Below are 17,846 nucleotides of genomic sequence, written 5' to 3'. Positions count from 1 at the left end.
GGGGGGGGGGCTGGCAGGATTGGTATATAGCTATACATACAAGAGCATTTGTCCCTCGTTGCGGAAGGAAGTCACGAAGATTTCCTGCGGACGCGGATGAGCACGATTTCGAGTTGGTACCAAATTTCAAAGATAAACAAGCAAATAAGTAACTCGTAAGGAAAACATGGGACGAGTTAAACCCTGATTTCAGTGTGTCTGTCTTGCGTCTGCGCAGTGACGCATTTGTACCGGGTATCTCGAGCGGTATGATAATATGATAAATTCATCCTTATCGTGATAGCTCACCGCTAATTTGTTCGAGCCTGAGAAATTCTTAGGAGCGAGACAGGGTTTTCGCGTGCGGGAATATTCACTCGGTCTGGCACGTGACTAAAGAGGTCACGCGAGAACTTCTCTCTTCGAACCACCTAGCCTGGGCACTTGGCAATGCACGGTATCCTGGTGTGTCGTGCATTGTGTATAGGTCTCCTATCTTGTATAGCGTGTAAACTGTCGAAGACAAAGGAAATTCTCGATTACGTTTAAAATAATAGCTGGTGTACGAGAATGGTTGAGAAGAGTTTTTATTTTTCTTTTTTTTTTTTTTAATGTAAAAGGAAAATTTGAAATTGGTCAAATATCTTGATGCAGCTCAGATAGACTAGCGTATATGGTCTGTGGTATTCCAAGTGTGGATATCAATTTCAAGATACTTCGTGGGCGACGGTATAGTACGTATTTAGCATAGGCATTCTGATGCCAGATGACGAGACGTTGAGTTCATAAACATGGAAAACGAGACAAGGCCTCTTCTTTTTAAATAACCGCGCCCTGGCTAAAAGATCGACAGGAGCCCCGATAGCTCGAGGGGCGACTTCTCGACGACGGAAGGACGTCCGCACTACGAGTAAATATTTAGAGATCTCAAGTCGTTTTGGTGAAGATCGCTCCTCATAAAAACCGCAGGGTACAAGATGGAAGCTGTGGATGTTGGGATGCGACGTACGTAGATACGCGGGATTGACACTGTAAACGCGTGTAAGGTCCAGCTGGTTAGCTGACTGACTAGCAGCTTGACGTCCTGATGGACCATTCGTAGAAAATAAATGATTCAACTGCGATTCCATGAAAAGGCTAAATTCGAAGTTTGGCCTGCAATTAGTATTCTAACGAAAAAATTTGTTCTTCAACAGCGGAGCGAAAACGGGCAATTCTCGAATGGGGAAACGTGGAAGATTGAAAAATTGAATAGGAGTGAGGTGACATTTGCCGACGAATTCAAGGACCAGCTACCACCTGGGCAATTGTTTTTTTCACGTAAGCTGTACGATGCACAGATGTTTCATTGTGAATTCCTAAGTTACCAAACTAACCTGCTTATTTGCACCGACCCAAGAATCACCCACTGCGTGAAAACACGCGTTCGCTCCGCTGTCGAAGAAAGTAGTATGTGAACCGCGAGAAAAAACGGGCGTTTGTGCCTTGTATAAAGTTGAGAACCCCTCGGCTTCGCCTCGGGAACCTCAACTTAATACGCGGCGCAGAAACGCCCGTTTTCGCTCTCGGTGCACAATATACTATTCCATTGTAATACTCAAAATAATTAAAATTCATAAAACTCCTAATTTTCAGCCTACCTTACGCGCAGATACCGTGCTCCAAATTTTCATCAAATTTAATAAGTCAAACTCTCAGACCCTTGTTCAATACTTCGTTGATACGTCAACAATCGAATTACCCTCACTGCTGGATAACAATAATAAATGGTTAAGGAAGTATCGAATTAAACGTAGCATGATACGATATCTATGCGAGTTACCTACGTAGCACAGCGTTGCATCGTGTTGCATCGTATTGCATCGCATTGTATCGCATGAGGGGCTTCCGTTTGCCCTCTCGACGATCCTCCCTCCCAGAACTTAATACCTTCGTATTATGCCATAAGTAGGTACCTACCCAGCTCCCGGTACTCCTAGCAGTCCTGTGCCACTACGCAAAGCCCTAATACCCCCATCCCCAACCACCCCCCGTACCAAAAATAAATTTAATATTGTTCTTACATTCTCGATTGCGCAACCAATCGCATTAGAGCTCGCCGTAGCTGGCTCACATTTGCGTTTCTCTCCTTGGTCTACGATAAACTTTAACGTTACTTTCCATCCCTTACAAGCCCACCATCCCTTCCCGCTTTCGGTCTCCAGCGAAAGGGGCCACTTAAGCATTTTCAAGTTATCTTAACAGCAGAACTCTCATATACCTAGTTCAATACGTAACCCACCCTAGTGCTGCCGTATTGTTTTCAATTTTCAAGATATGGAACAAGGGTAGAAATCCAAGGGATGGAATATACTAGTTACAGTAATACACATCCATAGTCAAGATTTTTCTATACGGAGGTTACAAGGGAGCTGAGTAAGATAAGGTCGAGATTCCCTTGGGAACCTAGGTGACGTATCAGCCGACTTCTTGGGATCTCGCGAGGCATTACGTTATATGGGTATAAATAACCGAACAGAAGCAATAATACGTAATAATATATCAGTCGGGATTTTAGTGGTGCAGCGAGCCGAGAGCTCGGGGTCTCTCGGTCGCAGGGCCCACCGGTCGTAATTCATCGCTCGTACATCGAGTCTGCGCATTGTAGCCCGTCCTCCTCTTGTTTGCAACAGTGCCACCAACCTTCCATGTGAATTTTTCTTTTTTTTTTTTCTTTCACGAATATTTCAATTCCCTCCACCTCCTTGTACGTCTGTCTCTATAGTCGTTCCTCATGTCGAAATTTCCGTGCCTTCTCCTTCTCTCCCTATAATGTCGCCCTACGTTTATCGCCACAGCGCGACGAGACGGCGAGCTTCAATTTCACGAGTCGCAAACAATCTCGCTCGTGGACCAAGCGCAGAGACGTGGATTAACTTGAGATCGACTGGGCTAGGGGGGATCTACCAGATTTCATCGTAATAATTTTCCACTCCATTAATCCGACGCGCAGCTCGCTCTTGCATAAAGAAGTTGACGGACTTGGGCGTTCGAGGGGTGGCCACCCTTAGCGTCCCACTAGCTCTCTCATTTGCCATCTTTCACTCTAAACTCTCTGTATATTGGTACTGAATTGGCTGCTCTATATCCCTCTATGAATAATAAGATCTCGACGCTTACCCCGTCGTCCCTTATACAGCGCTGATTAAATTGAGTCTTGCGTCTTTTCGCGAAGCATAGTATATACAGGATGGCAAACGATAGGGCGTGCACATTGGACGGTATTAAAAAAATTTATATATTTATATACATGTGCAGAGATCGCAGGACAGCTTATGCGAGACTGGGTTACAATGGCCGCCGCTAACTGGAAATATAATTGCTTTCATTGACAGTTTACATTGGGCAGGGATTTTTTTTTTCACGTTTCAGTCTTCCTGGCGGACGCAGATGTATACCCCCGACGATGGACACGTGCGCGCATTACGTACGGTTACTTCCAACCTCATGAGAATCGCATAAATAACGCGAGTATTTACACATATAGCAACAGGGTGCAGATTTTAAAAGATTTTTTTATAATCTATTCATCTAAGCGATACTTAGCCAAAATTTCTTTGTCGAAAGTAAACGAAATATCCTAGGATACATTTGGTATAATCGCCGATCGGATGAATCGATCGAGAAGAAGTTCTTCAGAATTTTCGAATTTTCTATATCGAGCGTAAGTGCGAGAGAGACAGAGCGATCGGTGCTCACGTGCGTTAGAAAGAGAGAGACGTACTAGCAGCCTTCTATTTTCGCGACTGAGAGAATACACATTCTGAAATTGACTATGCGTTGTACAAGGCGTATCCTGACTTTTCATAAGTTTCGACTGTAATTACAGCAACAGATTTCCAAAGTATTCCCAAGGAGTAAACCATGAGAATCGATATGGAGAAAGTAGCGGATAATATTCTATAAGATTCTATGAAGAATGATGAATGCCAGTACGACCCGGATACGGGATATTGGTAGTTGACTATCGTGTGCACGTATTCGAAAAGCCATTCGAATCTCGTGGCCAAGTAGAAACGTCCCAGAAATATCATTCAATATTGACATTCTGCAGGCGTGCTCGGTTTTGCACCCCAGGCATTAATATTATATGATATCAATAAGGGTTTGAAAAATGGAGTGGTACGTGGGGTTCCAAGGGCAAACAGCGAATAGGTGTGTATATATAGTTATACAGTAATATAGAATCAACGTTACAGCGATGGGTCGAGGTTTCGCGTTACTCCGCAAACATTTCACCTCTCCGCAGCGGCTTTCCCCGTGTCCCTAACTTCCCAGCCCTTACTTCCTCGAGGGAGTTCCCCACCTGCAGCCGCTAAATATTTCCCTCGCAGACGTACACGAGCCAAACAGACCCGCGCGCGAAGGATCTCCTCGTCCTCGCGAGATTTGCGATGCACAATATCGGCCAGCGTTATATCCCCGGTAGAAAGATCTTTTTCATCTCGAATCTATTTGTCGCGAGGCGGAAACGTCATCCGCGTCAAAGCCCTCGTAAGCGTCTAGACTTTTAAAATAAAGCCTTTTAGTATACAGAATCGATGTTATATCTTGGTGGCGTGCCATAGATACCACCAAGAGAATAGTCTATAGATATAGGTATAGAGGACGAAGAGAAAGTGAGTGACAATACGCGGGCGTGACAGAGATCGAGGGAAGATGAAAAAAGGCAGGGAGGATAAGAGGGGCAGGGTGGGAGGTTGGGCTTCTATTTATAAAAGTGCATTTCGGAGGAATAGTCGGGCGCGTACAATAGTGACGTGTTCGATGTGACGGGGAGCCGGTGGCTGGCGGGACGTCGCGGCGTCGAGACGCGGGGATGCTGGGACCCGATAAATCAGTGTGCCATACCGTGTGCTGCGACCGCGTAGATCACGAAGGCATCTTTTTATGTTCATTTTACGTCTCGAAAACCGCCGAAACGAAAATAGCGACCTGCTCGGAGTTCATGATATGAGGTCAGGCCATTATAGATGCATAAAGGTCATAAAAATTCTTTGCCGCGCTCTTATATGCATAATAATAATATCTCGAATCTCCATACCGACAGCTGTGCGCGTGACGTATGAAAAAATTTGACAAGGTAAATCAAATAGGAAATTCACGTCCAATGGTACTAGATACCACAGGCTACTTTCTACGGCTAGGGCAGAGGCCCTTGGGATCGTCGATCACCAGGTCGAGACAGTCGGAGCTAAAGCCAAACGCGAAACGACGAGCTGTGGCTAATTGCTGCGCGTAAAAAAAAAGTAGTTCATTCCGTTGCCACCGCGGCGCGCGCGTTTGCCTGCGCCTCTGTCCAAGAAGAGAACGACGACGAAGACGACGAAGAAGAGTGAAGCGACGACGACACGTCGACGTTGGCGGTTACGGGCGTCGAGGGTGCACGAAGTGGAGACGCCATACGTGTATTTTCATCGTTCGCGGCGCACGCGAGCGTCTGTCGTCTTGCGAACGCGGCTTGTCTCTTTCTCGCTTGGTCCTGGTCTGATGATGTTTGGTACCAGGCGCCTTACGTGGATTCTCTTAACGCCCGTGTAAATTAAATCCGTCGACATTGGTTCTCGTTCGCATCCGAATAGCCAACGATACGCAGAGTCTCGTATACCTGTGTAACAATTCCAATAGGATTTTCCTTAGCTCGGCCGTGTATTCCAGAAAGGATATATCCAAGGAGCGGTGAACGGGTATAAGAATAAATATTAAGCGGCCTATCGTTCCTCATTGTCAGAGAAAATGTAGGGACCTTTAGGTTAACGTGCGTGCTCGTCTGCTAAATATCAAAGGAGCATCGATCACGAAGCGTGCCTGCCAATTACAGATTACGAATCACCGCGAGCGCCGAACAAGCCGTGTCTAATAAATAATTCCGTTCAGGAGGAATGGCTCTCTCGTTTCTCGACTCCACCGCCTTCTCGTCTGCATCTCTGCTTGTCCGCTTGGAGACGCATACGACCCACGTGTATATTAACTTGATCGGAGAGAAAGAAAATAAAAGGACCGGAAAGCTCGATAGCTCGTGATTTGTGTCAAGGAAGTAAAATGGAATCAAAGGACAGGAAAGGAGAGACATTATTAGTGGTACGCATAGATAGATAGATAGAGAGAGAGAGAGAGAGAGAGAGAGAGAGAGAGAGAGAGAGAGAGAGGGAGGGAGGGGAGGGGAGGGGGATGGAAGCCGAAGGAAGACGTTTGTGTATAGTTATCCTGCGGCCGTGCATTGTCCTCATTGGATAATCCCGTAGTACGCAAGTGTACGAAAAAGAAAGAAAACTATTCGAGAGAATGAGAGAAAGAGAGAAGGATATGACATCACAGAGAAAGGAAGGAACTCGCGTTGAGTCGATCCCCGTGGTAAACGTTGGTACCCGTGCCGGTCGTGTTTCCCTGTGTCTCGTTGTCCCGTTGTCTCCCCTGTGTCTCTTTTGACGACATCAGGACAAATTTTCCGCCACAAAAATTCCGAATGGGAAACAGTGGTCGACAAGGACCCCGGGGCCAAAAACGTATTACATTTTAAAATGACAAAAAGAAGCGGCTAATAATGGACCGTCTATGGGATAATATTGGGTGTACGCGGTGCAGCCTCGGTGCACCCAATATCGGGTTTAGCGCCCATTCGCTCATTCGTCCGTACCACGCTTCTCTCTCTTTCTCTCTCTCCCTGTGCCATTCCATTCTTCGTCAATGCTTACGCTTACGGGATGATATTCCGTCCTGCATACTCGCCTCCCTTTCGCCTGGTCCCATCGATCATCTCTCTCTCTCTCTCTCTCTCTCTCTTTGCGCATCCACCTATTCGGTCTACACGTATCACTCTCTCTCTCTCTTTCTCTCTCACTATGCGGATGGCAGCTAGTTCGCTCGATGCATTCGCCCGAAAACCCGTGTGTAAACACAACCGACCCCCCCTGTGTGTTTCTCGGTGCCGTGTCGGCAACCCTCTCGACGAATTGATGCACTATGCCCAAAACCACGACATCCTGTCAATTCCGCGTTACCCAAAGCCTTCCTCTCCCCCTCTGATCTCACCCTGACCTCCCTGACCTCACTGGTCACTCTGCACACTCTCCGGTCCCGGTTACCGTGAGGATCTTTTTTTTCATTTATATTTTTTTCTCTCGACCGTTAACCGCGCTTGCTTTTACGTTTACGCGAGCCCAGGGGAGTCCTTAACAAACGCGACGGGAATGACAAAGTTAACGCGAAATGCTGCAGTTACGAGACGGACGGTAAACGTGTCGTTGCACTTTGGCGGAGAGGACGCCTATTTCTTCCGATGAAAGAGTCCATTCCCTTGGGAAAGTCAGAGATAGTTGGGAAAGAGGGAGTCGATCGATGTTGAGATGCCTGAAGTGAATGAGAGAGAGAGAGAGAGAGAGAGAGAGAGAGAGAGAGAGAGAGAGAGAGAGAGAGAGAGAGAGAGAGAGAGAGCGAAGAGGAAGGTTTACTTCTCGAGGATTTGGCATGGGCTTGTAAAAGTATGTGCATCGTGTGCGTCTACGCATACTATTTTCCATTGAATGGACATATTTCCGTAATCTGAGAAGTAACGGGTCAATATGGCGGAAGGATAAAAAATGGCGTTGGAAAGACCTGAGCACGCTTTGAGCTGTCCGACCATTGGATAGACAAATAAACGGTATAAGTGGATAGGAGGGCAGGGTTGGTACTACTGTACATTCATAATACAGGGTATCTTCTGTCTCTCTTCCTTCCTCTCTTTATCTGCGTCGCCCTCTCACTCTCTCTCTCTCTCTCTTTCCGAAGCTCCTTCTGTGCCTCTGTCTCGCCATCCCTGTATGCTGGAGCGGAGGTCGGCGTGCGCGCGGGCACATTTGGATTTATAGATAGAGAATGGTGGATAGGCGGGTAGGTAGATAGGTGGATAGGTTGATGCCTAGATGGCTAGGTATGAGTAACGTGACGCGAAACAGAGAAGCGCGAGGGGATGAAAATCCAGGGCGGATTGTCATTGGTCGAGGAGGACTTAACCCTTTCCCTCGAGTGGGATCCACCCTCCACCTCGCTCCCTCGACGCCCCTTCACGGCCGCCCCGCTCGCTCGTTCGTTCGCATAATATGCTAACGAGCGCATCGCCACCAACCCAGCGAGGGATGAAACCCCTACGGGGTTGGTTGCACGGAGGTCGAAGGGTTGGTTGTGCTGGTACGTCGAAGGTGCCAGACTGGTATGAGATAATCGTCACGATAGCCTTGCTGACTGTGCCCAATCATATTCACTCCATAAATTTGTCCATTCGTGTGCACGAAATGTTTGTCCTATATCTTTATTTAATAGAGACGGGAAAAAAGAGAGAGAAAGAGAGAGAGAGAGAGAGAGGCAGAGCACCTGGTGACGCTTCAGGCACTGTCCCATGTTGTTCCTGACATCCAGTCCCATGCTACTCCCGTTGGCCCCGTGACCCGAAGGGTGCAGGCTGCGTTTGCTCTTTGCAAATGGAAAAAAAAAAAAAATATCGAGATGCTAATCTCCCTGATGCCAGTCGTGTCGTGCAGGGGGAAACTATGCGCTAATGCGATCCCGTTTAGCCAAGTCAGCCGGAAAACGGTTCTACCCGCCCCGATTTCCTACTCTCCTGCACCGCTCTGCCATAGTTCCGAACTGGTCTCGTCGCAACATAAAGCAATGGAAACGGCAGCGGGAACGATGACATCACAATGACAAAATACACTCGCGATATATGGCATCCAGTCGATCGATGGGAGCGAGGAGCAAGTCCCCCATTAGCCGCTGATCAGCCTCCGGGCGTTGTCGTAGTCCTCGTTGTTGTCATAGCCCTGGCCGTTACGTGCCTTGCGCGCCATTGTCACGATCCTCGTTATTTGACAATTTCAGCTCCCAGACCCAAACTGTGTATACTATATTCCCGTAGACCCCCATGAGCGACCGTGCGTAAAAATATTTTTCAACCTATATTCCCATAGTAAATACATTTTTATTGAAAGGACTACCATATTATTATACCAGACATATACCCTATAACCTCATATAGTCAGGGTATGTCCCATATTATTGCCTTCACCGTTTTCAACCCCTGCACTACCTACGTGTGTGCATAGCGTAAGCCCTTAAGCATCTTCAGTACGATAAAGGTAACTTGGCAATAGTGGATGTTGGTGGCGACGTCGATGATGGTGACAGTGAGATGGAAAGGCGTCGGTTGGCAATAAGCCCCGCGGGCTTCGAGCTCTCGGGTTCGGCTGCGTTATTAAGCAAATACGAGGCTGCCTAGTCTGATAACCCTTTTGCCGGGGCGAATAATATCATCCCACCCCCGTCATCCCTTAAACGACGCCTTTTGATGTGTCCTCGCCTGGACGCACATTTTACGCACGCGAGTCAACGCGGCCAATTTATACGCACTTCGGGACCCCTTCAGCTTCGCACCCCGTCGCACCCCACCACACCCCTCGACACCAGCATCCACCTTATAACCCTTACACACGTTAATTTTCTACACTACAGACACACTTATCTCACTCTCGTTATTATCATTTGACCATTTTCCCTGCCAAGCAGCTTCCATCGAGCCTCTAATTTCACGTGGCGCCACGCGAAACCGGCTTTTGAGAGATTAGAGAGATGACATCGCGAATAAGACGAGATATGCGTGGAGCGAGTAACCGAGAGGGGAGAGTGATACTTTGGCATAGCTAACGAAGAGAGTGTTAATAGTACGATCGTCAGACGACGAGATGCGAAAGGATGGAATGGGTGAGGATGGTTGAGATGGAGTAGGAGGAGAGGAGAGAGAGAGAGAGGGAGAGAGAGAGAGAGTCATCTCTCGGACATTGAAAATAGGTATCTCAGTTTGGCTCGAATCCAATTGGGCTGCTGCCCTTCACCCATGCCAGTGAACGATGTACGAAATTGGTTTGCCTGTCCTTCCGAGTAATTCGCTTGAAATTCTACGATTCCTTAAGAGAAATTATAGAGCGATGAGGAGAACCTTAGGAAAGCATATATATATATATCGAAGCAGTCATTAGGTATAGTAACGACCTATGGACAGGGTTCGAGGAGCTTTCGAAGGAGAGAATAAAGAGAGCGTTGAAACGTGCGCGAGCGAGAAGGAGAAGTAGCGACAGAACCGAGAGAGAAAAGACGTCCGTGATTCCGTGTCCCCATAGTCCCAGGCGTATCCACTTACACGCGACATTATGGTGGTTGTTCGTCGCTTAGTTAACCGGTAGATTTTTGGTCCCTGCTTTGGGATTTCGTGCACAGGTGCTGTGCTTGGTATTTGACCTCTCTTTTGCTTTAAGGATATACGTATAAAGAGGACAGAGGAGAAGACGAAGCCCGGACTCCTGGAAGACGATTTCTCTGGAATGACGAGGAAGCCTTTTCCTCTGGGGACAATTGCGTCGAGTCGTTGGGATCCGTTCGAGCGTTACTGCGCGGCGACCGATACGACGACGCTACTGAACACAAGATACTACCGGCAATAGCAGCCGATACTTTGGGACGCTGTAACAGCAACGTGTTTATCACCAGAGCGATACACCTTCCGATCGTTCCTGCAAAATCGATTTCCGATCAATAGGCGACGCTCGCTTTCGTCCGTTCGTGCTGGACCACAGTTTTCCACGGTGACCTCGTCATTGGTGTCCCGATCATTGTCATGGGTATAGTGACCATGAAGAAAGCTGGATAAAATGTCTATTACGCGATTATAGCTTATTCTACCTAAAAGTTTCATTTTACCATGAGGAATGGGATTTTTGACATTTTAATTATTAAAGTGGAAACTGACTCCACGATCGACGAGTAGTGTACATTGAGATGAGTAATGAGCATCTTCTATAAAAATTGACGAGGAGTGACGTAAGGAGCATCATCCTCATCAACAAACGGTCACTCTCCAAGTCTCTTATTGGTCACCAATGTCTTAGACATTGGAACGATGGTCGAACGGTCAGACAGTGCAATTGTCTTACAGCCGCGTATACCGATCTCTGTACTCGCAATGAAGGACTGGTGAGTTTTTGTAAAGGTCCGCGAGCGAGTTCGACCGAACCGCTAATTGGCCGAAGCGGCGAAGGCGCACACAAGGAGAGTAATTTGTTGCCAATTTCACGTTGATGCTTCTCTCGGCGATATTGATGGTCGCATGCGCCCGCGCGCACGTTCGTTTGTTCGCGAGAGTCAAGGAGAGAATGCAGTGTAGACAAGAGAGACAGAAGTATGCGGTGAGAAATAGTATAGAATGAGATAGAGAGAGAGAGAGAGAGAGAGAGAGAGAGAGAGAGAGAGAGAGAGAGAGAGAAGTTCGTATCAAATGCGAAAACACAAGAATGCCGAACGCGGGTGGATCTCCATTTCCGCGCCGACGCACGGCGTCGGGACGCAAAAACGTCCTGGCTGTGGAACCATGGACCCGGTATAAGTGTTTCTTTAAAATATGGCCCGGTTCCTCGTGGCTTCGTGTCTTGATCCTTTCTCTCTCTCTCTCTCTCTCTTACACCGCCACGAATCGTATCCTCTTTTTTCGTTCAACGCTAAGCTACCTTCGTCCTTCTTCCTTGCTCTCTCCCATCTTCCTTCAGTCGCAAGCACTACCAGTCGTGTCTCTGTCCCTCTCATCATCCTACTCCGTCACCTTTATATGCACACTCACCATTGTCTTTTGTTACGTTTCATTATTTTCCCACTAGACTACGCGAGATCACTCTCATAATTGTTCACGCAAATCTTCGAATCGCGTTTTTCTCAAAGACTGAAAATTGCGAGACAGCAAGACAAGCGCGAAGGAGAAATGAAGGAGAGATGCGAGGAGAGTGAGGTACAAGTGGCGCGGTTCGCTTCGGGATCTCTTTGCGTTGAATCGTTTGGCCTGTCTCTTGTCTCGCTGTGTTGTCGCGTAAGGGCAAAACACGGGGCGAACATTCCTTCGCGGAAGAGAGAAGGTCGCCAATTACCGAAGGCGGAGGGAAGGTCCCGCGAAGGCGGCTTAATGCGCGATCCCCTATGACGGCTCATATTCGCGCTCTTTTTTGCCAAGAGAGAGATCAACCACGTTTACCACACGTTATAAGGTAACCTCATACTCCTCGTACTCCTCTCATCCTCTTCAGCTACCGCATCAAAGAGTGCCGACTTCTTCACCTTCGTTTCAGTCTTCATCGTCTCGTCTTAGATTTATTGGAAACATCCTTGCCACACGATTTCTATCCACCAATTACTCAATAATGCATATTCGCTTCAAAGTGGCGAATCATTATCGACGATGAAAAAAGAAATCCGAACGACACAATCGTAAGATGTAAATAGACTCTCTGTATAGCTTCTACCTTGAGAATGTCTGTGTAGGCTTAAAGCTTGACAACTTTCCTGACAATGGACTGAATGGTGCGTGTATCGTACGAACCAGGGCGCGAATGAACGAGACGCACTCACGGTGTCTGACGCCCACGCGTTTATCGTGGCCACGCGGATTCACCAAAAATATTCTCGCGCGACAAGCTGCCTGTCAACTAAACCGGTAACTCCGCTATTCCGCGCTCTTTTTTTTTTCACGAATTCCAAACGTCCCCTTGCTCCTCAGCTACCTCCTCCTATATATATATATATATATATATATATAAGCAGATTGTAATATATATATATATATATATTACAATCTGCTTATCCGCCTATCTGTTTTATCATGCACCTAGTTCGTTTCCAAGCAATTGATAACTGGCAGTATGTACTATTGTTGGTACACTTGTATCTGTTTATGTACACTATTATATGAGCAATTATAAATATTATTATCAGAAAAACAATAACGGGGGGGGAGAGGGGGTTAGTTGGGAGGATATCGCTCGAAAATTAGTATATCATTCGATTTTAATGTGAGAGACAAGAAGGTCGAAAATTCCAGTCAAATATTGACTGGATTTTTGTGTTATTCGAGATGGAGATGCGTGGAGAAAATGAGAGAGAGAGAGAGAGAGAGAGAGAAATATGGTGGAAGCCGCAGATAGTTGTTATATCTAGCCTGCCTGCCTGCTTACTTACTCGCCTGTCTGTCTGGCTGCCCGCTCTATAAGCTTTCCTACACGTTCGTAGATCCTTGTCAATATTTGTCAAATATTTGCGTAAACGTTAGGCCTCCTTCGGCTCCTCCAGCATAGCTCAAACTTCCCTTCGTGGTGAAACACGCCGGTGTGGAAACGCTTATCAGCCATGAAAATTCAGTTAGATATTCTCTCTATCGACGGCGTGCTTCTGACTCACCGCATAAACTTGACTATTTAGCCAAGTGTTTCTTATTTCAAAGTAAAATATAAAACAATTTTCTTGTTTACACTAATTTGGTAGAAGACTAATTATACATGCTAGATACATACGACCAACCTGCCTATATCTGTTTCTAGCTACCCATCATAAAAACCTATACCTATACAGTCTTCCTATAAATATATTGCGCGAGAGCAGATAAGCTAGCCTATGGGGAAGATCGTTCTATCCGACGGGTCAAAGGGCACGAGAGTTATTAATTATAGTATATATATAAAAATGAAAGACTTACGGGTATCTTCTTCTAACGTTCCTAGGGGATCGATGGGCCCAAGTCCCTGGTTAAGATCCTCCTCGAGATGAGCACGGCTGGGTCGTGCCTGCTTCCTCCGTGACATGCCTTCGCCTCTTCGATACGTGATCCTCCGTGCTGGTGGCGCTTCCTGGCCGTCGGCGATCGGGGGATCGTGGATCGGCCTCCGGGTGAAGATGCACGCTTCAATCACGGCGATCAAAAGGAGCGCCTACGAACCGCACCACCTCGCGACACTGGACACCTCACGTCGAGACATTCGTACGTCCTTCCTCTTCCTCTTCTCTTCTTCTTCTTCTTCTTCCTCCTCTTCCGCCACCTCCTCGTCCTCCTTGACCTTCTCGTCCTCGTGAACCTCTCACGAGTCCCTCTCGTTTGATCCGGCACAAGCCGGCTATATCACAGCTCGCGCGTTGGCGACACACTATCAACACTATCCGGGAGACGCACCTCCCCTCGTAAAATCCACTTCCCCGAAAATTCCATGCGTCCCTCCAGGAAGTCACCCTCTTCTTCACACGAGCCCACCTAACGCTACACAATTCCGGCAACGTTCGCGCCAATGGCAATTCCCTGGATGCACTAATACTGATGACGGCGGCACTGGGTGCACTGACTGAAAACTCCCTGTCAAGGTACCTTGACAGGGTAGAGTAACAATAAGAAAATAAAAAGTAAAAAAGAACACGGTAACTGCCTTTACTCGATCGGCACACAGTTTGCACGTTACCACCCTTCTGGTCGAACACGTAGATTTAAAACAGGGAGACCCCCGCAGTTAGTAATTTTCTTTAAAATAAAATCGTGTAAAGTTCAACGACGTATAGGCTGCCTCGTGTCCTTAGGTTCCTTCCTGATATCGGCTCTCACGAGTCACGGCTCACGGCTTCGGGTTGTCCGATTTGCAATGGTAGAGGCTCCGACGTCACGGTCGATCGCTCGATCCCTCGATCGATCGGTGAAAGTGCTCGGCACGTACTTTCGTACGATCGCGTGTACCCGCGTGTTGGCGCGCTGGCTAACGCGTGTGTCAGACTGTCGTTCCTGGGGATTGCGCGTGCCATGCGTGTAGCGCGTACCGGGGCTTCACACCACTTAGTACGAAGGTGGTAGCGTTGATGATGATGAAGACGATGACGACGGATACACGTAAACTGTAATGACGAGCAGCGCGTACAAGGTGTCGGGGGGTCGAGGGTGTCGAGGGTGCGTAGGGTGTGAAAGTAAAAGAAGGAGCGCTTCAAAAAGGAAGGAACAAGGATGCCAAACTGTCAGAGAGGCGAGCGGACAAGTGGGTGGGTGGGTTGACAGACAGACAGACAAACTGACAAACAGGAAGGAAGGAAGGAAGGAAGGAATGATCGAGTGAGCGCGTGTGTATAGTAGTGTGTATATATATATATATATATCAATATATATATATATATATATATATATATGAATATCTCGCGAGTCCGCGGCTCCGATGCTCGAGTCGGCCGGACGACGGACGGACCAGCTCTGGGCTGACGTCGCGACGCCCCTCTCCACCGTCCGTTTCGACGACCCGGTAGGGGATTCCCTCTGCGCGCGTTCTCTTTCAACCCCACCTTCCACCCCCCAGAAATCCCACCACTTTCGACTCCGGCACTTCCACCACTTCGGCGTCCACCACCACCACCAGCACAAGTACCACAGGAGCACCAGCACTTACACTAGCAGCCACCACGAGTACTCGTGCCCTTCACACCCCCCGAGAGACTATGCCTAGAATCCCCACTGCCACGAACGTACCGGCAAGGTCCACCCTTGTGCACACACGACAGTACAGCCAGCACCCCACCACCACAGACTGACTTACACTTTCCTTCCTTCCTTCCTTTCCCTCTTCCTTCCGTTCTATCCTTTCCTTCTCCTCTCTCTGACACTTTCTTCCTCTTCTCCTTTCTTCCCCTCCCCTCCCTCCCCTTACCAACCCCTGGCTCAGGTACTCTCCGACTGCCTTTATTAATCGCGCACTCCTTCCTTCCTATCGATGCGCCACTTTCGAACCACCCGGCTGATCTACCCTGTCTACCAGGTCACTCTGGTCCCGGGTCACTGTTTACCGACTATCAGGAAAAACTGTACGTCGGGATCCCGAGGTGGCGGATTCCCCAGGAGTCTCATGTTCTGAATAGGTAGACGCGATCGCGCGGAGTTAACGGACACACTCTCTGTCCGCCGTACGAGACTCACGTTGAATGACTTCCAAGAGGAGCGGAACGTAATTCTCGTCGACCTCCTCCTCGCCGTCCTCCTCCGATCGGTCTCTCTCGTTCTCGGAGCGTCGCTCCTTCTCTCTCTGTCTCACGGCACACGGCCACCTCCAGCTCGAGCGGCGACCGCGCGTCCTCCCTCTCTTAGAGTCGGTCGCTCTCTCTGGGCCTGCCCCCACCGTAGTCTTACGGTGTCCCTCACTCTGCCGAGTGTCCTCTGCGCACCCCTCGGCACCCTTTAGCGGGCAGCGAGGTCTCGCAGTCTTACTCCCTCTTCCTGAACGAGAACTACCCCCACTCGGCAACTCGGATACGAGGGCGCGGCCTCTCGCTTCGTTGGCTCCACCTCCTTATGCATTATTATACCAAGCCACTCGTGCCTCCTCTATGATTTTATGTACCTATATGCTCTCCGCGTTTTCGCGCTCGTATCTTCGCCGCTCTCGTTCTACCCACTCGGCAGACCTCATACCTACCCCCCAACACCCTGACACCCTCGACGCCGAGAACTACCACCAGCGTCACTACCACCACCGGTTACTCACGTACTTCGATCTTTCCCCGTAGAGCCACACCTTTCTCCTCTTCTTCTGAAATCTCTTCTTCGCTACGACCTCGAAACCACCACTTCCGCCACTTCCCAATACCACCCTCGACGAACCAATTTCTCTGAGCTGGCATACCTTCTTAGAATATCATTAATAATTCTCTTATATCCTTATATGCTTTATGAATGTTGATCTTCAAGTATTATATTCGGCTCGCTTTTATTTCTATACGAAGCAGACGCAGGGTTTACCTGGGTCAATTGATTTTCTTGATTCTCTATGTTGTCAATGAGATTCGCATCAGGCTTTCCCCGAGTGACCCGTGTTACTCCTCTACGCACCTAACCTCATGTTACCAGGTAACGTTGTCACTGGATTACCGATGTGGCGTCGCGACCAACGTCGCGTATAGATCCTTCCTGGATCTTGGTAATCGGATGCCTTGCACGATCGCGGGCTTAACACGTAGAGATGTACGAGCAGCACTGATCGTCCGAGCGTCACCATAAGGATCGCCATAGATTCTTTACTGTCCTTTACTGCATGCGCGCCGATGGTAAACAAGCCTGATGAACTCTGCGCACGCAATAGTAGGCAACCCTGGACAGAAGTAGTTGATGAGATCGAAGAGGTTGATGAGATCGTCGTCCGTAATCAGAATCTTGGACGTACAGTGACCGCCTCGAGAGTCCACCGTCTTCATTGTATTTGCCATTGTCAGATGTCAGGATGCTAAGATTTATACACAGGCACTGCAGGATGAAGTAAGTCAAAAGGTTGGTTTTGGGAATCGTTAAGAGTCCAGTAAATTGAAAATATAGGCAGGTCCATGAATCCTCGAAACTTTATCGTTCCGGTCGTCTCGTAATTTTGCGCAAGAGTTACAACGGTCCGAGCCCTCTTCCCCTTGGACAGGTAGAAACAGTAGAGCCCCAGAAAAGGATGCTTTAGATCGGGTACTGGATTGGTTGGCTGGTCTCGGAGGAAGGCGCCGGCGCCACGATTTGCACCTGCACCGGCTAATATTAGCACTCCCTCGCAAATCTTCTTTTCACTTGGACCCGACATTTCTGTCTTTTACTACAGTCGCCGGATAGACTCTCGCGTTTGCACAGTGACGTTCTACATGAATCGTCAATTCATTCTGCCCGTGCTATCCCAAAGCCAGCGACCTTGCTACTTTAAGAAACATGAAAGGACCGCGTTGAAAAGCAATAGCTACTGGTATACGGCATCCCGGACTACATGTGACTTTTCACAGTAATTTAGCACGTAAATTTATGAGCCTGTCTTACGTGGACAAACGAAAAGTAATTCAATCATCTTATCGAACATACTCCAAATGTTAATCAAACCAGGTAAATTAGACGTCTAGTTGCGTGACCCCACGATATACGCTTGACCAAGTGTATTTGCTGGAGGATAAGTTAGCAAGGTCAACCTCGTCAGAGTACACTGGGTTAAATGGCCTGAAGTCAG

The 17,846-nt window shown here is 48.1% G+C and overlaps 1 protein-coding gene across 1 annotated transcript in view; it reads right to left on the bottom strand.

The window, feature by feature from the left end:
- The window catches only part of LOC107270229 (homeotic protein spalt-major), a 35,707-nt gene extending 19,489 nt beyond the window's left edge, over window positions 1-16,218 (bottom strand). Inside the window, exon 1 of the mRNA XM_015745052.2 lies at window positions 13,562-16,218. Coding sequence (XP_015600538.1) covers window positions 13,562-13,667 — 106 coding nt within the window. The 5' untranslated portion in view covers window positions 13,668-16,218. The remainder of the gene's footprint in view (window positions 1-13,561) is intronic.
- Window positions 16,219-17,846: the final 1,628 nt, after the last annotated feature.

This window comes from Cephus cinctus, unplaced genomic scaffold (genome assembly GCF_000341935.2).
Source record: "Cephus cinctus unplaced genomic scaffold, Ccin1 Ccin1_scaffold0709, whole genome shotgun sequence".
NCBI classification, from domain to species: Eukaryota; Metazoa; Arthropoda; class Insecta; order Hymenoptera; family Cephidae; genus Cephus; species Cephus cinctus.
Note: the sequence above shows the minus strand (reverse complement) of the source record. Positions and strands in the feature narration are given on the sequence as shown.